The sequence below is a fragment of the Musca domestica genome, unplaced genomic scaffold (assembly GCF_030504385.1).
Source record: "Musca domestica strain aabys unplaced genomic scaffold, Musca_domestica.polishedcontigs.V.1.1 3, whole genome shotgun sequence".
In the NCBI taxonomy this organism is placed as follows: domain Eukaryota; kingdom Metazoa; phylum Arthropoda; class Insecta; order Diptera; family Muscidae; genus Musca; species Musca domestica.
The window spans coordinates 29,227,776-29,248,248 of NW_026712299.1; the positions used below are offsets into that span (position 1 = coordinate 29,227,776).

Genomic DNA, 20,473 nt, shown 5'->3' on the forward strand with positions numbered 1-20,473 from the left:
CGAAAAATAAACACGCTTCGTTATACGTAAAAATTGAACTCAAAATTATTTAATTAATTAGTTTTGAAATTCGTTCAGAATTAATTATTTGACTTTTGAATAATATGTTTACTTGTTATACCCTCCTGGTGGATGGTATATTAACTTTGTCATTCCGTTTGTAACTCCTCGAAATACTCATGTAATAAGGTTAAAATTTTGCAGACATGTTTATTTTGCCAGTAGGCAGGTTAAGTTCGTAAATGGGCCATGTAGGTCCACGTTTTCATATAGCCCTCATATAACGGTACCCCCCTATATTCGGCATTTGGTGATTTTAGCGACATTCTACAGCCTAAGACAGAAAATTGTCTGTGCAGGTCCACGTCTTCGTACAGCCCCCTCATAACGGTACCTCCCTATATTCGGTATTTTGATGATTTTAGCGACATTATTCGCCGGAATTGTTTCAAATTTGATATTTGAAGACGCTAAGGGATACTACAGTCTAAGACAGAAAGTTGTCTATGCAGATCCAGGTCTTCATACCTCCCTATATTCGGTATTTTGACGATTTTAGGTACAATACTCATCGAAATTGTTTGAGATGTCATATTTGAAGTTCGTAATGGATGCTACAGGCTGTAACAGAAAATTGCAAGTCCAGGTCTTCGTATAGCTCCGATGTAACGATACCTCCCTATGTACGGTATTTTTATGATTTTAGCTACATTATTCACCGTTTATTTCAAGTTTCGAATTTGAATATGGTAATGGCTTATGACTACAATGCCTATGTAGGTGCACGTCGTATAGACTCCAATATAACGGCTATATTCGGTATTTTTAAGATTTTAACAGAATTTTGACGGGTTTTATTTTTTGAAAATTTCCAAATTCGTTGAAATGATGAAGGGTATTTTAAGTGCGGCCCGGGCGAACTTACTGCTTTTTAACATGTTATGAATTATATACATTATTGTTTTGTACTTTCTTATTTATTAAGTTTTGTGAAGCATGAAGTCTCATTACAATTTTTAAAGGGCAGATTTAAGTACGGAAGAATGTATTTACTCAATTTATTAACTTATCAAATATAATATTTTGAGGTGTTAAAAATTAGGATCAAAATAAATATATGAGTTCAAAGTGACCTTGAATGATAGTTTATAGCGGTTTGGCATTTGGAAGAGAAAGATCACCTCATCAATTTTACGCTTTTCATCCCGATAATTGATCAGTGTAAGAAATTGTGACTAAACTAGTAAAAATATAAGAAAATGGGATGATTTCATAATTTTATTTTTAATTTTAGAGAAATATATTTCGATAGCTTTCTTGTTTCTGCCAGTAATTTTTTTTTATTTGATGTTCATAATGAGAGCTAGAAAACATTTAAATTTATTTCTGACCAAATATTTTGTCACGCTTTTAGAAGGTAAAAGGTCAACGTAGAATATAAAAACAAAAATCTTAGGCTTATGAAATAGTTGAATTTTGTTTCAAAGTATCATTTCGCGGCAGCTAGACAATATAGCGACTTGTTTTTCTATAACACTGACAAAAGATTGATAGTCAGAATTTTCAGTCGAATTGGCGTAAATTTAATTACAGAAAGTTGTCATCGAAACATGTCGTTTTATACAGAATGCATATAGGGTAAGTGCGCCTAAGTTCGGCATGTCCCAGTAGTCGTCAGTTTTGAAATTTAAACTTAAATAACTAAAAATAGAATTGACCAAATAATGAATAATAATTGCAAAAAAAACGTCAACAGTGTTCTCTGCTCTCTTTCTGTAAAAAACAATGAGCTCCGAGCATTTATTATGAGAGAATAACGGTTTTCGTCAGTGAGTGTCTTCCAACGCGTGCGATAGTGCTTGTTTTTAAAGAAAAAATTAGTGGTGGCGTCAACTTAATAATCGATTTAAGTAAATTAAATTTAATACTTTTGGAATCAGAAATATTTTATTAAAGTAAATAACAGTCTAAAGATCATTTTATAACTTAAAAAACATACATAATCAAGCATTTTCCTCTTATATTATTTAATGCCGACATTAGGAACAGAAAAAAGAGATTTGTCAGTAGTCGGCAGGGGGTGCCGATTACTAGAAAAATATCATTTTTGACCTATTTCACCAAAACTTGAGAAAAATATTAAAAAATAATCCAAAAACTACTCACATAAAAAAATAGTTTTGAGTCGGCAGATGCTTTTATTTGTGCTTTTTAACCAACTTTTCTCAATTAAGTTGGTTTTTTTTTTAAATCAGCTATTTGACGTTTTAGATAGCGGTGGCATTTTGAAAAAATGTTGGTTATATAAAGGAAAAAGATCAATTTACAAATTCCAAATATAAGAAAGGTACTTTTTTATTTAATCTCATTTTTATTTTAATTGAAAATCCATACTATTCTTGATTTTCTACCTATATTTGATTTGGAATGATAATTAAATAACACACTATTTAAAAACGAAATTAATTAATTAAACTGTGAATTAGTATTACAGCATTGTTTTATACTATTTGAAATAAAAAAATATACAAAATAATATTTTTTTAATGAAATAGCATATGCCGACTACTGGCAAATACACATGTCGAGCATTGGAAAATGGTGCCGACTACTGGTAAAAAAACAACTATTTTGGTAAAATTGCAAATTTTGCCAATTTAATAAAAAACAAGTTCAATTGTTGTTTATTATTTCGAAAACTAAACAAAATATAGAATCTGAACAACTTTATTTTTCTACAATTGAAAGATATCATTCAGAATGTCGAAAGATTGAAATATTAAAAAGCCTAAAAGTGCCGACTACTGGTACACTTACCCTAACAGGTATTATGAAGATTCTGCCAACATTTTTTCAGCCGGTTATTCTGGGACTTGATTCTTAAAGACTGACTTCAAGTAAAGCCAAGAACTAACAGCATCGACAACGTTTCCTTAATATGAAGGGTTTAGAATCTCTTTTTTTATAAGATTAAACTTAAGACAAGATAAATAAAATTCGTCTCTCTAAGATATGGAACATATAATTGTTTTTATGTTCCTAGGAAGCCCAAAAAAATCTATTAATTATTATTTTTGTAAAATATGCCAATCGTCATACGTAAATATTTCAGATATGAAAATAAATTTTATTTGAAAAACAAGTAAAAAAACATTAAGTTCGGCCGGGTCGAACTTTTGATACCCTCCACCATTGGGTAATGAACATACTTTTTCACAAATTCATCTGGATTCAAACGTGTTCCACTTTAAACTACAAATACCAGTAAAACCATTAAGTTGGTGAAGCCGTTGTATGGGTACCATACCAAAATGGTACCATACCGTCTGTCCATGTATTTTTGTGAACAAAATGCAGGTCACATTTATTATCCGATTAATAACATTTTTTTGGCGCAATGAAATTTGTGGGAACCGGTTCAAAATTTAAATATAGCTCCCATATATATCTTTGACCGATTTCGGATTAATTGGGCACCAAATGACCAATAGCAGTCCAAATCACCTGAATTTTGGCACATCCAAACAAATTCAGTGCAGAAAAAAATACATAAAATTTGGTAAAAATCCGTTCAGATAAAGCTATAACTCGCATATATATGTATCATCCGATTTGGCTTTTAAGTTCCTCACATGCGTAATATGCACTCTACAGAAATGATGTTTGATACCAGACATCAGATTTAGATATAGCTCCCATATATACCTTTATTTAATTTCAGATATATTGTGCACCAAATGGCTAATATCAACCCAAGTGCAGTGAATTGTGGCACTTCCGACCGAATTCAGTCTTGAAGCGGTGAAAATTTGGTGAAAATATATACAGAGTGAGATGAAAAAACTCCAACCAACTTCAGATTGCTGTCATCTAAGCCATTCGTCCGACAGCTGTTGAAATTATTCCAGTGACAGCTCATTATATTATTTACAAGCGTACATTTTTGTGAGAATTTTCCAGAAAAAAGTTATTCGTGATGCAATTCAAGCGTGATAGTGCGATTTCTTTATATTTGGCAGGAAAACCACAAGTGGCTATCGTTAGAGCACTCCAGCATTTAAATGTCAATAAATTTTGTCTCGTACCGACGTCACGGAAGTGGACGGAAGAAAACAGCAACATCAGCAGAAAAAGGTTCGAAAATTAAAGAAGCGACTTGTTTGAAGCCCGCGTCGCAGTGGCTGAAAAATGGCTCGTGAGCTGAACATATCGCAATATTCCATTCGGCAAATATTGAAAAATGAGCCATTGAAATTTTAAAAAGTGCAGGAACTTACACCGCAGCAAAAAAAAAAAATAGACTCTAAAGAGCTAAATAGTTGCTTCGCTTGGCCGAAAGTGGTAAACTGTCGCATTTGGTTTTCTCCGATGAGAAAACATTCGTTGTCCAGCAGTTTGTAAACAAACAAAGTGATCTTGTTTACAAACAAAATGATCGGTTGGTGTGGGCCGCCATGGTCTCTCTCCGCTTGTATCAATCGACTGTGGCATCAGAATAAATGCCGAATATTATCGCGAAAATATTCTGGAGGGTGTATTAAAGCCTTGGGCACGCAAACATTTTGGCCGCAGACCTTGGACATTCCAACAGGACTCAGCACCATCGCACTCAGCACGCGCCACCAAAGTATGGTAACAAAATGAGGTTCCTCGCTTCATTTCCAGCGCACAATGGCCACCAAAATCTCCGGATACTAATCCGATGGACTATTGTGTCTGGAGTATTTTGGAAAGCAAGGTTGGTACTAAAAAATACCTCAAGCAAGCGCTTCGCCGGGAATGGGCCAAAATGCCGCAGAGCAACATTTGGGCAGCGTTTGACGGTTTCATTTGCCGTTTGAAGGCCATAATTCGTGCCAAAGGTGACCAATTCGAACAAATCTAAACTTATTCTAAAATTTGATGCTATTTCCGATTTTTTAGCTTTCATTCAATAAAGTTTAATAAAAAAAAGTGTAAAAACTATGGCGTTTGACTTTGTTGCAGATTTATCAGTAATATTAGCCTAAAATGTATATATAAACTTTTTTTGTTACGGAATCTCTGTTAACTACGCATAGTGGTGTAGGGTATCATAAAGTTGGCTGCGCCCAACTTTTGACGTTTCTCTACTGGTTTCCCTTACAAATTAGTCGGTATGCCAACTATTGGAACATATCCTGCCGACAATTGGAAAGTGTTGCCGACTTTTGGCAAAAACCACAATTTTAATAAAATTGCAAATTTTACAAATGTAATTCAAAGTGATTCAAATTTTGCTTATTATTTTGAAAACTAAACGGAATTTCAATTCTGTGAAAGATTAAAGACAAAAAAAAATCCTAAAAGTGCCGACTACTGGTACACTTATCCCATGTGTACAACGCAATGATTAGCAGAAAACTTTTATGTAAACTGCTCCCGAGGTAATTTTTTAGAACGTCTTTTCCGTTCCTTTTTTAATATTCTCGTCATAATTTAAAGTCTTGTTATGCTGCGCAATTCCCCATTTCATAAGACTTACATATTTTTCTTAAGGTGTCGATAGGTTTTCTTACTGGCTTAAGTCATCAAGAGCCTAGGGTGAACAAGTATAGATTATAGCCTGAAGTAGAACTAAGTCAACCTAAAACAAAGGAGGAGCCAGTAAAAAACCTTCAATGTATCTGCACCTTCATTCCGGCTTGAAATAGTTACTTCGGTTCCAAGAGCCTGTGGGTGTTACAAACGATAAAACAAACCTTTAATACCATCAACCCTTCTGTAAGTGAAGCTTTTGGAAAAGTTATCATGAAACAATGCCAATTGGTTTTGCATTTGTTTGAAAAATATCCAAAAACGGAGAGAGAAGAGGTGAGCACCTAGGTGGGTATCCAGTAATTTTTAGTTGTTTGCTGCAACGAAATTGTTAACAAACGCCATGACGGCTAATACGTCAAAAAGTTACTGGCATGAATTGTGTGCGACTTGAAAAGTTCATTGTTAAAAACGACCCCCACACTCTCCCCCAAAAAAGGGGTGGAGTTTTAATAATTTCCTTTTTGATGGAAAAGAAGTAGTTGCTTAACATGCAAGAAAGAGACAGAAAAACGCCGCCCCATTAACAAAGGCCATCTTGAATTTTGCTGTTAGCATATGAGACAAAGTTAGGGGCGTGTTTTGGATGATAATAGCTCCCCAAACAAATGCCATTGCCTTAGAGCAAGAAAGAGAGGGAGAATATGATGTACACGAGTGAAAGAGATAGAATTCTACCTGTCATGTTGTTTTGCTTGGTGGTGGAAAACAAACGCTCGCTGTTCCATTGATGTTGCTGTAATTGTATTGCCCTGCTATTTGGCTTGGTTTATTTTACGAGGTTTTATCACCACCGGCACGACGCAAACGACTACCACCATTTCGAAGCGTGTGTGTGTGCAAGCGTGTTGGTGAAGACGGTTCAAACGCAAGTTCGGCAGTTGAATGCTTATCGGCTTTTCTTCCCTATCACTCACACACAGTGCCAAAATCTAACTGCCAGCGAGCCAACTCAGATAGGCCACAGTTTAGTTCGTGTGCTGCCACAAGCAATTCAGTATTTTATGATACGCAAACAAGTGAAGGCATACGACCGACAAGCCACGACAAGAACGACGGCAAAAGAAAGTTTTATTTCTTTAAAACCTCTCATCACATCAACGCAACGCAGATTTTACGGCGGTTAAATTATAAAAATATAAAAATTAATAATACAACAATTAACCGAAAAAAAAAACTACAACAACAAGAAGATTTACAATATAGCTAATTAGCAATAAATTATTGCAATTATTAATTAAAACAAAAAAGAATAAAACAACAGCGATTTGTGTGGAAAAGTAGAACAACAAACAGCAGTTAAAACATTTTTGGATTATCTCATAATTAAAGTGGATTGTCTCATATCTCGATTTTGCATAAATCGATAAATCAATCAATCAAATACTCCGACGCTCACACATCAACATTTTCTCAATTGAGCATAAGTTGAAGTTCCTCATTAAGAGAAGGAGAGTGGCAAACAAAGTGTTGTGACAATAGCTCACAGAGTAATCAAGGTTTAGTGAACTGTCATTGAATGACAGCTGACAAATAATTAATAAACAAAAAAGAAATTGACAAATAACGGGCTTTAAATCCCCCCAAAGAAGAATATCCAATAATAACAAAAAATAAACGAAGAGAGCATTAAAAGATTTTGCAACAAAACCAAGACAACAACGCGTGCAAGACAAGAAAAATAAAAAAAAACGACGAAAGGGAGAAATGAAAAACAATTGAGTGTTACAGAAATAGAAATTATTGCAAATGAAAAATGAAAAAAATGTAAAACATTGTAAATAATAAAAAAAAAAAAAACAAACAACAACCACAAAAATTATAAAATAATACCAAACACCAAGTGTTCTTCGCCACCAATCATCCCAGTGACAATCTATTTCTAACCTCAAAATTTTCTTCTTCTTCGAAAAACAAGCCGCGTGACCCACACCGCCATCACCACCATGGTTTCCTTCTACAACACCCTACCCTATACGCAAAAACACAGCGCCAATTTGGCCTACTCCGCCGGACAACCCTGGCAATGGACGGCCAATTATCATCACACGCCACCCAATCATCAATATCTGAGCGATATGGATTCAACACATGCCGCTGCGGCCCATCATCAAATGTACTATAATCCTCATGCCATGTATCATTCGGCCACAAATGCTGCTGCGGCCGCCGCCTCGGATTGGCATTCCCCTTCGTCGGCGGAGAATTTCTCACAAAATTCCCAATTGTTGAGCCAACAACATCAACAGCTCCTAAATGGTACCGTCGTTGGTGGCGGTGCAACACCATCATCATCGTCGGCCAGTGCCAGTAGTACAACATCGGCAGGTCCAGCGTCTGGCAGTACGACACAATTGAACGAGACCGTTAGCAGCATTGGCGATGTCCAGCATCCGCAGCAGCAACAACAGCAACAGCAGCAGGCCCAGCAACAGGCTCATCATCACATCACCGAGGGATTGCCATCACCGCCCATTACCGTTAGTGGCAGTGAAATATCCAGTCCGGGAGCCCCAGCCTCATCATCATCGCCGAATCACATAGCCCATCATTTGAATAATAACCATAGTCCATCGACGGCCAATAATAACAACAACAATACCATAAATCACAACAACAACAATCGTTCGTCACCGGTAAAATCGCATCAGTACTACGATTGGATGAAGAAACCCACATATCCGGCCCAGCCAGCACCTGGTGAGTTTGGAAACAGCATTCTTTTGCAAATATTGAGTTTGAATTTTATAGCAAAAAAAAAAAGAATAATTTTTTAAATTTATTATTTTCAAAATTATTAGTTGTTACATTTTGCATTTTATGAGATTCTTGTTTTGAATTTCTTTTTCAAAGTATGCCACCGTTTAAACTGGGCAGTTTTTTTTGTCAATGCCCGCAGGATGGGGAATAGCAACTCCTCTCATGACAATACTAAAACCTTTACATTGACTTCCTTACACGTTACTCGTAGGTGTGATATTTATTATCGAAGGAATTGACAATCTAAATAATGTGTTTTATTGACTCATGTTCGGTGTAAATTAGCCTTAAGACTCCTTTCCGCAAGTTAGTTGGCGTTTCCACAAAAAAAATTGTCTAAAATCAGGATTGTATTTTACTTTCCTATACACGCTAGTTAGATTATTTTCGTCAGTGTCTAGCATTTTTAATACAATAGTAGCCAAACATTTTTGACATTACGATACGATGAAAATATTGCTGATCAAAGGAGCAGAAAATAAACAAAAAATATAAATTTGTCAATGATATTTTGCCAACAACTTTTGGAATTTTTGAGGCGCCTACGTCTCAAAGACAAATTTTTCCATTTGAATAATTATTACATTAACTCGATTCCCCTGACTTTTGTATTGGGTTTAAAATTTATTAGCTTTGTTCGCATAACTTTTAATGATGGGAAGAGCAGAATGTTTTTAAATGCTCTCTGAGAGAACTACCTTAACCATAAAATATTGAAACTGAAAATTAAGAAACTTAACATGTCAGGCAATAATATACACGCTGTGTTTCCTCCCTTTTTATATCCTCCACCGAACTGTGGATGGTATATTAACTTTGTCACTCCGTTTGTAACTCCTCGATGTACTGTAACTCGAAATAATTGAGATAGCAGGCTAAAATGTTTAATGCACACATGTTTATTTTGCCAGTAGGCAGGTTAAGTTCGTTGATGGGCCATGTCGGTCCACGTTTTCGTATAACCCCCATATAACGGTACATCTGAATTTTCGACATTTTAATGGTATCATAGATTTTATAGAGCGGAATTGATTCAAATTTATATTTGAATATATTAATCTGTACTACAGCCTATGTCAAAAAATTGCGTAAGCAGGTCCACGTCTTCGTATATACCCCATACAACGGTACCTCCCAATATTCGGTATTTTGATGCTTTTAGCGACATTATAGACCGGAATTGTTTCAAATTTCGTATTTGAAGATCTTAATGAGCATTTCAAACTATGTCCGACTTGGTATAGGCCAACGGTACCTCCCAATATGTGGTATTTTGATGATATTGGCAAAATTATTCAACGGAATTGTTGAAAATTTGATATTTAAAGTGAATATTCGGTATTTTGATGATTTTAGCGACATTATAGACCGGTATTGTTTCAAATTTCGTATTTGAAGATCTTAATGAGCATTTCAAACTATGTCCGACTTGGTATAGGCCAACGGTACCTCCCAATATGTGGTATTTTGATGATATTGGCAAAATTATTCAACGGAATTGTTGAAAATTTGATATTTAAAGTTCGCAATGAATACTATAGCTTATGACAGAAAATTACTTATGCAGGCTCAAGTCTTCGTTTATACCCCATATAACGGTACCTCCCTATATTCGGTAGTTTGATGATATTAGCGATATTATTCTCCGGAATTGTTTAAAATTTCGTATTTGAAGTTTGGAATCGGTACTACAGCGTATGGTATTTTTTCCAATTTTTTTAACTTGTCAAGTTCTTTCAAATTGATGGACTCTTTTTTAATTGTCTATATATATAAAACCACTTTAAGAGAACTACTATACCCAGGAAGTGAGGGAACTGGAACCTACGAAAATTTTATTGTTTTCTGCCAACCGTTCTATATTGATATATCAGTTAATTCTAATTACCTTGACAATAATGTCTTTTTTGTTTACTCCAAAATATTTTTAAATCGCTATTTTTTCTTATTTTAGCCTCCACCAAAAATGGAGGGTATATTAAGTAATCGTCGGAAACACCTTAAATTATCTAAATTCCCGATAAGCATACAATTCTAAGTCGCTATCTGCTAAAAGCAGTATAGAGGTCACAACATTTAAGACGAACGAATGAAATTGGGCTCAGACGTTTGTAGTACCCCTAAATATTAAAAATATATAGGTCAACGTTTAAGTATAGGCCCCAAATAACGGTACCCCACAATTTTCGGATTTTTGATGATTTTAACCACATTTTTTTATGGAAGTGGGGATAAGATCAACGTTTTCCGATACAAAGGATAATGGTATCTCCCGATATTTTGATGATATTAGCCAAATTTCTGGATGGTATTCGGAATGGTATTTGTATTTAGAGTTTGTATTGATCTCCGGATATTCGGCATTTTTATGATTTTGTTAAAATCGTTTGATAGTTCGTAAAAGATTTTGCCGATATCAGAACATAGTCTATATTAGTTGAGATTTTTTTTGTAGCCCCATGCCCCATACTCGGAAAGGTTCAGCCCAGCCAAATTTACTTTTACATTTTTACTGTTTTTACAAATTTTAACTTTTTTTGGTACGGGGACAGTAAATGGTTGTAAAAATGGTAGATTCTTGCAGATGGCCGAACAAAGCTAATATCAATCATATCCTGATCAATAATGATAGATCTCAATGCCTGCAAAAAATTGTTTCTCTCTCTCTTCTATGGTTCTTTCTTTTAATTTCTGTAAGGATGTTTAACATTTTTCCGATTTTTTTGTTTCGAATTTCAAATAAATTTATTCGATTTACTAATGGAATAATTTGAATTTCAAATAAAATAATTCGAATTAAAAATTCCCGGTTTTTAAATAGAATGTTTTGAATTAAACCTGCAATAGGTGTAAATCCTTGATTTGTGGATGAGAAAAAGAAGCTATATCTTCCTCTCATCTGCGAACAGGGAATTGTGGGAGGAATGCCTATCTGCATTAAATTAAAAAGACTTCGCATACCCACAAAAGTATTTCAAAATGTTCAGGCTTATATGTAAGGTGGGTGAAAGCCCAACACGAAGTATTGCATTTCCAAAATTCTACACAAAGAATCTACTGGCCGAATTTCGAAAATATCACAAAATATGATGAAATCCTCATCTTGTACAAGAAGAACAACTGAAAATTCTGAATATTATTTGTTTGATTTTAATAAGTACAAAATTAGACATCTCATACCCTGACGCAATTTTAAAGCCATTGAAATCTTATAGTATGGAATTTGGCCTTAGACCTTCTCCCTGTGAAAGGGTTGTGCTAGAATTCGATGGAAGTTGGAAGGCGTACCCAGTAAAGAATTTTTTAATCATTCAAACGAAACGAATTGATTTTAACGCATAACTTCAGTTAGTCTACTTTGTCGGAAAGAAATGTTATTTTGGACTACGTAAAAGTCAATTTTATCCTCTGTTGCCATTTTTAAAACGTCACTTTTCTTTATGTGGAAAAATTGAAGCTTATAACTAATATTTTTCAATTAAAATCCGAAATTTCATTTCGATTAAAACTTGACGATGAAACTTAAATTTTGTATTTAGATTCGAAAAACATTATTTTTAGGTAATACCGAAGGAGTGGCAAAAATTTCATATAGATCCGTTTTAATTACGCTTGCTGTCATTGAAAAATTATATAAATAAAAATCATAATTTTTACAATTTTCTCCAAATTAAAATCATAAATATTAGGTTACCTATTGACAAAATGTTGTTGGTATTGTTGTGATTTAAATTTCATCAAACCTCTCGCCCGGTCTCTCATTCTCTCATTCATTCACATGCCATCATAATATTGACCACTTGGATTAAACATAATGCCAGGGCAATAAATGTTAATTGCAATCCCAAAGATTTTATGGACTTAATGGAATAACCACATAACAAACATACATACCGCAATATACACACATCTGTACACACACACACACACACTCATATACAACAAAAAATAAATGGTATGTGTGTTTGACATACCAGGTAGATGGGTGACTAAGTTTACATTTAAATCGAATGGGGTTCATAAATTGAAGAAGAAATTATACAAAAACTGTAAGCAACAACAACAAACGTAATTTTTTGTCTTTTTCGAGAGATAAAAACAACTGCAACAACAACAATAGCCACAAATAAACATTGACACAAGCAGAAAACACAAGCAGACATTTAGTGAAGCAACTCAGGGAACAGAGAAGAAGTGGGAACACACATCTTTAAGAAAAGGTGCCAGGGAACCAAAACAAAAACGAAATCAATCATTAATTTGAAGTTTGATTTTTTTAGTTCACAGAGAGGGAAGGAGAACAGAAATAAAACCAACCAAACTGTCATTTCGCTGGTGTTGACGTATAGTTGGCTCCCCTCAACTCCCTCATTGGATACACCATGAATGATTTATTTATTAGTATTCCAAAAATTAGTCGTCTTTAATTTTTATAACATCTTAGTGTGTTTTTTTGTTCCTCTTGCTCATTGAGAGTATTGATTTTGATTATGTTTATGGTCGTTGGGGATTTCATTGAGAAATCCACAACGGACGGGGGGAAAAATCAACTCAAATTGTTTGTTTTTTATATGTTTTGGATCATAAATCATTTGGGTTATCGTCAACAAACATACATGCATAGATATGTCAAAACCCCAAGAACACATAAACATTTCTTAAGGCACATTCACACATCAAGCCAAAGGGAAAGATTTTTAAGCTTTAAGTGCGTTTAGGCACGAGTAGAAACTATTAAATGGCTTATAAATAATAAATTTAATATATTGTGGTTTTGGTTTTAAATCAAAGGATATAAATTATCCTGGACAGATGGGGGATTCTGGTTTTAAAAAAAAACCTTTTATTCAAATGGCGGAAATATTTGAAATTCCAATGGCATGGAAGGGATTAAAGGGTAGAATTTTCTAAAAACTTATTTTTTGATGTGGAAATTGCTTAGCATTGCAAAATACTGGGTGAGATGAAAAAACTGCAACCAACTTCAGACTGCTGTCATTTCTAAGCCACTCGTCCGGTAGCTGTTTAAACTATTCAAGTGACAGCTCATTATATTTTTTACAAGCGTACTAAAGCATTTTGGTGAAAATTTTCCAGAAAAAAAGGGATTCGTGATGGAGTTCAAGCGTGATAGTGTGATTTCTTTATATTTGGCTGGAAAACCAAAAGTGGCTATCGTTAGAGCACCCCAGAATTTAAATACGAAAAAATCTTTTGTGTCTCGTACCATCGCACGTTACCGTGATACTGGTAGCGCAGCCCGACGTCAAGGATGTGGACGGAAGAAAAAAGCAACATCAGCAGAAATGATTCGCAAAGTAAAGAAGCAACTTGATCGAAACCCGCGTCGCAGTGGTCGAAAAAATGGCTCGTGAGCTTAGCACATCGCAATATTCCATTCAGCAAATATTTAAAAATGAGTTTGGGGTAAAGCCATTCCAAAAAGTGCAAGCCCTTACACCGCAACTGAAAGAAAATAGACTCCAAAGAGCTAAAGAGTTGCTTCGCTTGGCCGAATTTGGTTTTCTCTGATGAGAAAATATTCGTTGTCCAGCAGTTTGTAAACAAACAAAATCATCGTGTTTACTTGCCAAAGAGGTCAGCGGAAAATGTGCACCTTCGGTTGGCCACCACAACTCAAGGGCCGGCCATGGTGATGGTGTGGGCCGCCATAACAGCCGATGGTCGTTATCCGCTCGTATTAATCGACCGTGGCATCAGAATAAATGCCGAATATTATCGCGAAAATATTCTGGAGGGTGTATTAAAGCCTTGGGCACGCAGACGTTTTGGCCGCAGACCTTGAACTTTCCCACAGGACTCAGCACCATCGCACTCAGCACGCGCCACCCAAGAATCGTTACAAAATGAGGTTTCTTGCTTCATTTCCAGCGCAAAATCGCCACAAAAAATTTCCGGATACCAATCCGTAGGATTATTGTGTCTAGAGTATTTTGGGAAAGCAAGGTTGGCACTAAAAAATACCAAAGTGTCGATCACCTCAAGCAACGCTTCGCCGAGAATGGACCAAAATACCGCAGAGCAACATTCGCTAGCGTGTAACGGTTTCATTGGCCGTTTGAAGGCCACAATTCGTGACAAAGATGACCAATTCGAACAAATCTGAAGTTATTTTAAAATTTAATGCTATTTCCGACATTTTTCGCTTTCATTCAAAAATATTTTAAAAAATTTTAAAAAATATAGCGTTTGACTTTGTTGCAGACCCTGTATTATCTTTGGTGTCTTATAGTGAAGTTTTGTGAAGAATATTTTTGTCTTTGACGTTATTCTGCCAAAATGATGATATATAGAAGAATTTTGCATAAACTCACATGAAGTACTGATTTAACCTTAAAAGGTGTCCTTAATATTTATGAATTCCTGGCGTTTAGCTAAGATTTAGACTTTTGATGTCTTCTAGGACCTATAGTAGAATTTTATGGCAAATAATTTTGTAGAATATTTTGACTTGCTACGATGCCGTTTAACGCGAGTTTTTAATCATATTTCCAAAAATGGACCAAAAAGACCACTTTGGTTACTCGCCTGAGGGTTAAAGTTTTCTACCGAAATAATCCGTGTATAGTTATCAGTAACATTGCTGATACACCTAAAATGCAAGGATTCCAAGGAATCATCATTCGAAAATTTCAAAAAACATTGTGGAGGGGGAACATGTCTCCTCTATTTAGGTTACCTTGCTATTTAAGACTTCAAAATGCCGGCACCCGTATCTTCTATTTTTGGCTCTATTTTTTTTTATAATCTAACGAGGTTTTCCTGTAATTATTGATTATGTTTCCCGGTGTAATAAGTCATCACTGATACCCACTACTAGGCTGTGTGATCTGCAGACATTGACTCCCCTCTTTCCGAGATCGTTTTTATAAAAAACAACAATAAAATGATTAAGCCGGACAATTTTGCAACCACAAGATGCAATAATATTTAAAAGTGTCTATGCTTCAACCTTACAAACCTTTGGCTTACAGCAAACTCACAATACCCTCTCTCTGCACACATTGATCTTAATAACCCTTAACTTAATAACCCTTAATTATTGAAAAGATTTCTTTTTTTATGGCCAACCACGCCCCCACACCTCTTCAAAGGCAATTGCTCTACAACCCCCTTATGGACCCATTAAGACTCATAAATGAAGAAAATTCAATTGAAGCGGAAAGCCAAAAAACAAACCGTATGTCGCTATTTTCGTTTTTATTGGATGAACAAAATAAATTGGAAATTTTATTGGCCAATAAACAAAGTACTTGAAAAATTCTATCACGAAATAAAAAAAAAAAACACAAAAAAAAAAAAAATGAATATCAACCCTCCTTATACATGTTTAGCCTGGAAAATATGTAGACCGTTTCTATTCTTGATATGACATTTTTTAGAAAGAATCACTTTGGAGCAGCGACAGAGCAGATAACACGGCACTGGAACAAAAACGCTCTCAAAATAAGAATCGATATTTTTTTTTTGAACAATAACAGCAGTATGAGGAACGTAATGTATATTTTTATTGTGTTGTTGTTGTCCGCCGTGAAAAAAAAAAACAACAAAAATAATTCCTTTCTTAGTCTGGCTGGCTTGGTGACGGTGCTATTGGTTTCAAGTTTTCTCTACTCTGTTTTTTTTTGGGGGGAATTTTATAATCTAATCGCGCAAAAATTGAAATAAAATGTTTTATGGTCTCATCTAGGGTTAATCGGGTTTTGTTATCGACGGCAAATTGAAGGCGCGAAAACAAGAACAACATCAAGGGATATCTTCAATCTACTCGACAGTTTATTTTGCAAATGGAAATGTTGGTTCGATTTGTTTTTTTAGGCCTTTGTTATCCGAATAATGGATCGGTATATAGAAGTTTTAAAAGTACGTTTGAAGAATTATGTATACAAAGACGCGATAATCGAAAAAATAGCCAAACATTATGTAGGGAAATGGTTAATACGAAAACACTGAAGTTGAAAAATAAAACTATGAGACAAAATGCATTTTTTCAATAATTACGGGTAAAATCCAGCAGATTATGAAAGTTGAGTTGTAAAAAGAAGATACGAATATCGGCGTTTTGAAAGTTAACATTAATAAGTAAGCAAAATAGAGAGGGCAAGTTCCCCACTCTTCTAAAATTTTGGAAATTTTAGGTTTAAGATTCCTCGGAATCCGTGCATTTTAGGTATATAGTGTCTTCGGCAATATTTCCGATAAAAATTTGAGGAATATTTTCGTAAATATTTTAACCCTTAAGAGAGCCGAGAAAGAGGTGTTTTTTGGTCCGTTGTTTTTAAATATTCATATGGAATTCATATTCAGGAATTCTTATGTACTAAAAACACATTTTAGGGTTAAAGTCGTATTTTTTGTAAGTTTTCGGAAGAAAACAGCAACATCAGCAGAAATGGATCGAAAAGTAAAGAAGAGACTTGATCGAAACCCACGTTGCAGTGGACGAAAAATTCCTCGTGAGCTGAACATATCACAATATTCCATTCGGTAAATATTGAAAAATGAGCTCGGGGTAAAGCCATTGAAATTGCAAAAAGTGCAAGAACTTACACCGCAACAGAAAACCAGTAAAGAAAGCGGGGCCGACTTTATGATACCCTACACCACTTTGCTAATTTAGTTGAGCTCCACATAACACTTAAAACTTTTTATGGGAGAATTCAATCATACACGCTATGCTTATAATTATAATTTAAAGTTCAAAGGACTAAATATGCCGAAGCATTTGTATCTTTTAAATTCGGACTTGTATTGCCCATTTGGTGCACAATTAATTTGAAATCGGATAAAGATATATATGGGAGCTATATCCGAATTGGAACCGATCTCGATAACATTTGGCAAAGATATTTCTGAGCTGTATTTGATATATTTCCCTGAATATCGTTGTTACGAAGTGCATATTACGGCTGTGGGTAACAAATATAACAAATCGGATGAACAGTATATATGGGAGGTATAGCTATATCTGAACCGATCTTCACCAAATTTGACATACTAGCTTCTAGACTCAATTCGATCGTAAGTGCCAAATTTCATCCCAGTTGAACAAATATTAGACGTTTGGTGCACAATAAAAAGTAAATCGGACGAAGTTATATATGGGAGCTATATCCAAATCTGAACCGATCTCGATAAAATTTGGCAAAGATATTTCTGAGCTGTATTTGATATATTTCCCTGAATATCGTTGTTACGGAGTGCATATTACGGCTGTGGGTAACAAATATAACAAATCGGATGGACAGTATATATGGGAGCTGTAGCTATATCTGAACCGATCTTCACCAAATTTGACATACTAGCTTCTAGACTCAATTCGGTCGTAAGTGCCAAATTCCATCCCATTTGGACAAATATTAGACGTTTGGTGCACAATCCAAGGTAAATCGGACGAATTTATGTATGGGAGATATATCCAAATCTGAACCGATCTCGATAGAATTTTGCAAATATATTTCTGAGCTGTATTTGATAAATTTCCCCAAATATTGTTGTTATAGAGTGCATATTACGGCTGCGGCTGACAAAAATAAAAAATCGGATGATCAATATATATGGGAGCTATAGCTATATCTGAACCGATTTCGATCAAATTTGGCATACTTATTTTCAGGCCTAATTTGGTTGTATGTGCAAAATTCCATATTATTCGGACTGATATTACACGTTTGGTGCACAATAAAAGGCAAATCGGACGAAGATATATATGGGAGCTATATCTAAATTTTTACCGATTATCTCCAATTTCAATAGGGTTCGTCCTTGGGCCAAACAAATGTTGTTTGCAAAATTTCATCTGGATCGGGCAATAAATGCGAACTGTACTTTGTTTACAAAAATACATGGACAGACGGACGGACGGACATGCATAAATCGACTCAGAATGTGATTCTATGCAGGTCATCAAAACTAACTATGGGTCTATCTCGTTTCCTTTTGTCTGTTACAAACAAATGCACAAAGACATAATACCCTGACCACCTTGTGGTGTAGGGTATAAAAATAGACTCAAAAGAGCTGAAGAGTTGCCTTCCTTGGCCGAAAGTGGTGAACTGCCGAATTTGGTTTTCTCCGATGAGGAAACATTCGTTGTCCAGCAGTTTATAAACAAACAAAATGATCGTTTTTACTTGCCAAAGAGGTCAGCTGAAAATGTGCACCTTTGGTTGGCCACCTGAACTCAAGCGCCGGCCATGGTGATGATGTGGGCCACCAGAACAGCCGATGGTCGCTATCCGCTCGTATTAATCGAGCGCGGCATCAGAATAAATGCCGAATATTATCACGAAAATATTCTGAAAGGTGTATTAAAGCCTTGGGCACGCAAATATTTTGGCCGCAGGCCTTGGACATTCTAACAGGACTCAGCACGCGCCACCCAAGAATGGTTACAAAATGAGGTTCCTCGCTTCATTTCCAGCGCACAATGGCCACCAAAATCTCCGGATACCAATCCGTTGGACTATTGTGTCTGGAGTGGTTTTGAAAGCGAGGTTGGCACAAAAAAGTACCAAAGTGTCTATCACCTCAAGGAAGCGCTTCGCCGGAAATGAGCCAAAATACCGCGGAGCAACATTCGAGCAGCGTGTGACGGTTTTATTGGCCGTTTGAAGACCATTAGTCATGCCAAAGGTGACCAATTCAAACAAATCTAAACTTATTCTAAAATTTGATGCTATTTCGGACATTTTTTGCTTTCATTCAATAAAATAAAAAAGGAAAAGTTATGGCGTTTGACTTTATTGCAGTTTTTTTTATCGCGCCCTCTACACCCCAATATAACGGCTATATATTTTATTTATTTATATTTTAAGATTTTAACAGAATTTTTAACGAATTTTACTTTTTTGAAAATTCCAAAAATCCTTTCCGAAATGTTGGAGGGTATTCAAAGTTCTGCCCTGCCAAACATACAGTATTTTACTTGTTTTTAATAATAAATGTAAATTTAGCTAACGGACATTCATTAAATCTGAAAAATTTCCAATAGATCTAAATATTTTCGAATAGATTTGTCTGTTTTTCAAACTATGTGTATGTTTGTGTTATTTTATAATTGTTTATATAACCTTTACTTAGCACTATTTTACAATTAGCAAATAATAAATATTATTAAATAATTAACCCGGACCTGTAGCTTTCCAGCTAAGCAGCTAGCTAGAACGAAAGCAAAGTTAGCGTAAACGCACAATACCTTTCCATTGCCACCTCCTACGCTCTACGCTCATGTATCTCCTCTCCTCTCCCCTGATAATACAAACAAAAACCTTGTCATATTATTTTGCGCTCCAGCGATAAGCTTTTGTGTCTATTCTATTCTAGTTTACAAGAATTGTATGGACAAGAAGTTGGATATTTAGAATGTTGGCACTTGTAGCCACCTCTACATACATACATCTGTGAATGTTGTTTTTGTTTAAAAGTAAGCCACCAAAAAACAAAAAACAAACGCGATAAATTTTTACACCTTTTTTACGGTGGCATAAATTGTTCATGAATGTTATACTTAGAAGCTCCGTTTGTTGTTTTTTTTTGTATCCACGAGAATGTGTGGAGAGTTTATCTTTTAGGTTAAACGCATTATCCATAAAAACATACATATGTATGTATGTATGCATGTATGCATTTATAAGGAAAGGTGGAACAAAACAACAGCTGAAGCTGTTGGAAAACAAAACAAATTATTATATGGCCAGATTGTTTTATGATTGCTTAATGTCATTTCAAATATGACATATTTGAATGTGTTTTTTTTTTTGATAGAAATGGTGCTGGCGGAAATCGTTAACACAGGGGAAAATTAAGGGCTGTAGATATATTGTCAAAAAATCGCAAATAATTATTATAATAACTGAGCTGTGGAAAAAAGACAAATGTAATTTAGTAGGTGATTATTCTTATAGAACGTTTACATACAAATCTTAATTCGGATTAAAATGAGCTCATTGAAATTCCAAAAAGTGCAAGAACTTACCCTGCAACAGAATGAAAATAGACTCAAAAGAATTAAAGAGTTGCTTCACTTGGCCGAAAGTGGTGAACTTCCGAATTTGGTTGTCTCCGATGAGAAAACATTCGTTGTCCAGCAGTTTGTAAACAAACAAAATGATCGCGTTTACTTGCCAAAGAAGTC

At 35.1% G+C, this 20,473-nt stretch overlaps 1 protein-coding gene across 1 annotated transcript in view; it reads left to right on the forward strand.

Moving 5' to 3' along the window:
- Positions 1-6,509: 6,509 nt before the first annotated feature.
- LOC101896878 (homeotic protein caudal) overlaps positions 6,510-20,473 on the forward strand; it is a 59,805-nt gene continuing 45,841 nt past the window's right edge. Inside the window, exon 1 of the mRNA XM_005182737.4 lies at positions 6,510-8,256. Coding sequence (XP_005182794.1) covers positions 7,503-8,256 — 754 coding nt within the window. The 5' untranslated portion in view covers positions 6,510-7,502. The remainder of the gene's footprint in view (positions 8,257-20,473) is intronic.